The sequence below is a fragment of the Impatiens glandulifera genome, unplaced genomic scaffold (genome assembly GCF_907164915.1).
Source record: "Impatiens glandulifera unplaced genomic scaffold, dImpGla2.1, whole genome shotgun sequence".
NCBI lineage: Eukaryota > Viridiplantae > Streptophyta > Magnoliopsida > Ericales > Balsaminaceae > Impatiens > Impatiens glandulifera.
This window is the reverse complement of record NW_025919138.1, coordinates 227,823-232,517: the sequence shown is the minus strand read 5'-3', so window position 1 is coordinate 232,517 and position 4,695 is coordinate 227,823. Positions and strand designations below refer to the sequence as shown.

Genomic DNA, 4,695 nt, shown 5'->3' with positions numbered 1-4,695 from the left:
AGTCTACCTTTTCTTCAAACAAATTATTTATTGAACAACCCTAAAAAGTAATATGAAACAAGCCCTTAAACAATCCTCTTTTCTGCAAGAATAGAAGTCTTAATCCCTTGTAAAGGATATTACAAGATGTATTACAATACAACCAACAAATTTATTTTTGAATAAACCTAAAAAAAATGGAACATTTTTTTACCACAAATCTTTGTAAAGAAATTATCCTTTTACATAATTTTCAAAATATACCAAGGAACTTACACAACATTGACAATTGTTGTTTCACATATACTATATATACTTACTACAAGAAACTAAAATGATCCTTCAACTTAGAATATTACACATCCCTAAAACAACTTGACAGTTACAACTATTTATCAATGTGACAAAAGCACTAATAAAATGCCCTAGTTTTTACTTTGTTGTCTATTCTTCCGCGGCTCGGAAGAACTGCATCAGCTTCAAAGATGAAATAGAATCCTGAACACATCGAAAATAACACCAAATTATGAATACCACAAATTCAAATTCCTCAATAGCTCATGAAAAACATTAATTATTATTATGACCTGCACTTTTAAGTCACATTCATCAAGGAAATTAAATCCCGTCGAGCAATTCTTCAATTCTTCGGGATTCTTCATCCAATCCCTGTGTGCATTGCTCACTTTGATTTTCTGTTTAAACACCTGTCACACAAACAAACGCTTAACTTATAAGAAGAAGAAAAACCTGAATACAAAGAATCTGGATATAGAATTGTGTCGTAATGAAATTATATTTGGAAACTAAACTTAGTATAAACTGATATAAATAGATCCAAATCTGCATACTGAAACATAATTACAAGTGTTTACTGCCATGAACTAAGAAGTTCTTGTTTAGGTTTCATATGGCTAGACATGCAAATGCAATGACTTATATACTTTAGCTTATGCTTGTTTGATTCAGCTTAGGGTTAGTATCATTAAGTATTGGCTAAACACTCGTATACGTCTAAGTGTATTCGATACACTTAATCACTCCAGACTATCCAACTTATTCGCAAAACGCTCAGGTATGTTTGATTCTATTTATCCGCTGTATCTTATTCGTTAAAACTACTTTGGCAGCTTATTACACAATCGCGGCTTATTTGTGTTCATAAGCTTAATCAAACTATCCCTTATTCTCCGTGAATAAGTTGTTCCAGTAGCTTCAGCGGAAAAAAAAAAAACTATGCGCCTAATGATTTTTTCTCTATATGTATACCACCAAAGCGATTAGCGAATAAGTTATCACATCTTTGGAAAAAATCCAGTTAGAAAACTACCAGATGTACTTGAATGATTAGAAAATAAGCTAAATCAAATTAACCCCTTGTGGGTAACTGATCAAATTTTCTATCATAGTCAAATGCAACTTTTACTTTTACTATAATCCTCACGAAATTCTATTGTCACAAATAGTTTGACAAACCTCAGAAAGATCAATAGATGGTTTTTGCAGGTCTTCTCCAACAATAGCAATGCCTGTACCCTGGCACTCAGGACAGTAAACAGATTGCTGTCTTCGCCCGGGTTCTTGTACTGCTTCTTTTCCTTTAGCTGCCAAGTTCCTTTTAGATCTCCTTCTTACCTTCGGGGGAATAACTGCCTGAATTGTGTGTTTCGTTGACTCGAACAGCAGTATCCAATGTATGAGGCAAGATATATGAAACAGATGAAACGCCTGCAAACAAAACAATATTCCATAATAAGCTGAATCAAACAGACGCAGGGCATGTTAATTTGTAATATTCATAACAAGATTCTAATTTCTAGAACCTACCCCGTTTAAATTTCTGCTACAGCAAAGAAGTCTTCCGGTTTGCATGTTGAGAATCGTTCCAACATCTTTACCCGGAAGCAACTTTTGTTGACAGATACCACACATTCGATTTTCAGCTACTATTCGTTGCTTTCGTCTCAATTCTTTCCTGAGTGCTTTGCTCGAAACTAGGTTTGAATGAAGAATCGGGTCGTCAAGTCCAGCTAATAGCATCGTTGAGCTGGAACCATTTGAAGAATAGATTAAGCCTTCTGAATCAGAGATAGACTTCTTCTTTCTTTTCTTTCCACCGTTCTCATTTCCTTCATGGATGGCTTGAGAATTAGGAGGAAGCAAGTATTTGACATCATCTAGCAATCCTTTTACACCCAAAATGTAATAGTAAGAAAACGTTACAATAGAGAAGTCATGTAATGGAACCGCTAGGATATCTTCGTCGGATAAATTCTTTTTCCCAAGCCATTCACACCATAACCTAAGAACTCCTTTCGAACCGTCATCTTTCTCATAGAATCTTCCGCCAATTTGACCAATCCCTATCGATGTCACTTCTAAATCAGAAATTTCTTCCTTCAGCAATACTCCAGGGATCACCAGACCTTTAGCACGCACATTGTTCTTGTTTGAATTCTTGCGAATCAAATTTTCATCGTAACAAACAAGAGAGAGACCGTTTTCCTCTCCAACGTTATCATCTGAAAGCATTCTGGTCTCTTTAGCAGTCACTGCTGTTAACTTTTCATGGAAGAAAAGCACACCATCGTTAAATGGCCATGGATTTGGTTTCAGGAGAGTGAGTTTAGCACCGCGAAGGCGTTGATTGTGGAGATTTCCTTTCAGATGATCATACAGAACAGTATCGCTATAACATGGAGCTAGACACAGAGTGCAGAAGAATACAAAACTCTTTCCATCTTCCCTAAGTTCTACATATTTATGCCCTTGCAACCTCACACTATCGAGAGTTCTTCTTGCCAAGATTTCTTTTAAATTCGAAGCATTATTCTTTGGAAACCCTAATTCTTTCTTTTCAGCCATTCAAATTTTCAAACCCTAATACTCTTGAACACAGCCAATTTAAGCCATCATCAGCAACCCAGATTCAAGAACAGCGAGAATACACTTAGGAATCAGGCATTGATTAGATCTTGGAAAGTTGAGTATGTATGTATGTATGTCCAAATTGAGAAAACCCAGCATATAAAATAAAGATAAAAATCTAACAAGACCTGAACTTACAACTACTCCGTTGATTACTCTTTATGGAGTCTTTTGGAAACCGTCGAGCTATTTGATCGACTGCGAGAACTACGTGATGACGAACGCTGGAAAGAAACGAATGTGAAATATACTGTTCAATATATTTCATCTCCATTCCTTCAAGAGCCCGTTGGATTGAAGAAGGAGAACACAAGGCCGATTGAAATCAACAAGATGATGATGATGATGATCGGATTCAGCCTTCAGACAGATCGAGGAATCAAAATTCAAACCAAAAAAACACGCTTTCTTCAAGGGTTTTCGAATTAGTTATGATTATCATCAATTCATCATCATCATCATCATAAAAAGCAAGCGGATGATGTTGGAAGTTTTCCAATACGGTAGGGACTACGTTTAATAATGTGTTCTTCAGATTTATGACCTTTAGATGAGATACCTAACGTTGATTATTAGCCTTGATCGGTGTTCCTATTTTGTCCTTTTCCTCACATAATTATTTAAGAAGGTAGTTGGAATTAGATTTATTAAATGTACTTCATTAATTTTATCATTTTGTATTAATTAAACAAATAACTATATTATTATATCTCATAATAAATGAAAAAAGAGTTAATAATTTAAAATTATTATTTATTAAGATAATAATATTTGTTTCCTATATTTTATATCAATTTTCAAATTAATTCTTAAAATATATAATACCTAATTTTAAATATATTTCTCACTAAATTTATAAATGAATATAATTACTTAAATATATTTTATTAAGTATATAATTTTTCATGAATAGTAATTTATATTATTTTTAATTATAACTTTTATTTTAATAATTTATTTTTTTTAATTTAATATAAAAAAGCATTTATTTTTTTTACTTATGTTTTAGAATAGTAATGTAATTTCAATTAACTAATAAAAAAACAATAAAATGTTTTCTTGAAATATAATAATTAGTTAACTTTTTATTTTATTATATAGCTTTGTTTTTAAATTTGTACAATATATCTTAATTTTTTATACATATTTTAAACTTTATCGAAAATTTCGGTATAAAAAAAATCCATATATTTCATTTATCTTAATTCCGGTATACCTTAATTTCGGTATAATATAAATGTTATACATTTGATACCTAAAAAATATATTAACTTTAAAAAAAAACTAATTTAATATGGTTATTACATAAATTTTTCACAAAACTAAAAATTAAAAATATTTATCATAAAAAACTAATTTAATATAGTTCCTCATATTTTTTTTAAGAAAAAACTTATTTAAACGATAGGTATTTGTACAACTAATTCACACTTAAATGTATTAAGTAATAAAATCATCTAAACATACTTACTATAAGAAAAAAAAATAGGAACATTTAGCTTTTATTATTAGAAACAAAGTTAATTTTTATTTTTTAATTTAAATATTTTATTTCTCCTTTTTACATTAAATAAACCATTTAAATTTATCTCATTTCTTAATTTTTTTATTTTTATATTAATTTCTCATTCTTTTATTTTATCTTCTTTTTTTATACGTTTTTATTTCTCTTAATTCTCAAATTCTTATTTTTGAAAAGATTTTAGCAATTTATGAATTTTGTTCTACTATAATATTTTTGTGAAGGGTTTCTTATTTTTCTTTCTTATTTAATTTATGAACAAAAAT

At 30.3% G+C, this 4,695-nt stretch overlaps 1 protein-coding gene across 1 annotated transcript; it reads right to left on the bottom strand.

The window, feature by feature from the left end:
- Positions 1-205: 205 nt before the first annotated feature.
- LOC124917535 lies at positions 206-3,336 on the bottom strand. The gene is made up of 4 exons (XM_047457946.1): positions 1,807-3,336; positions 1,456-1,707; positions 567-686; positions 206-477 (listed from the first exon to the last, which is right to left on the bottom strand). Exons 1-4 carry the CDS (start codon positions 2,842-2,844, stop codon positions 424-426), a joined length of 1,464 nt encoding a protein of 487 aa, XP_047313902.1. The 5' UTR covers positions 2,845-3,336; the 3' UTR covers positions 206-423.
- Positions 3,337-4,695: the final 1,359 nt, after the last annotated feature.

Coding starts and splice junctions, on each gene's coding strand:
- LOC124917535 (XM_047457946.1), bottom strand. CDS start 2,844: ATGGCTGAAAAGAAAGAATTAGGGTTTCCAAAGAATAATGCTTCGAAT. Junction 687..1,455: donor CATCTATTGATCTTTCTGAG/GTTTGTCAAACT, acceptor TTTGTGTGACAG/GTGTTTAAACAGAAAATCAA. Junction 478..566: donor AATGTGACTTAAAAGTGCAG/GTCATAATAATA, acceptor CGATGTGTTCAG/GATTCTATTTCATCTTTGAA.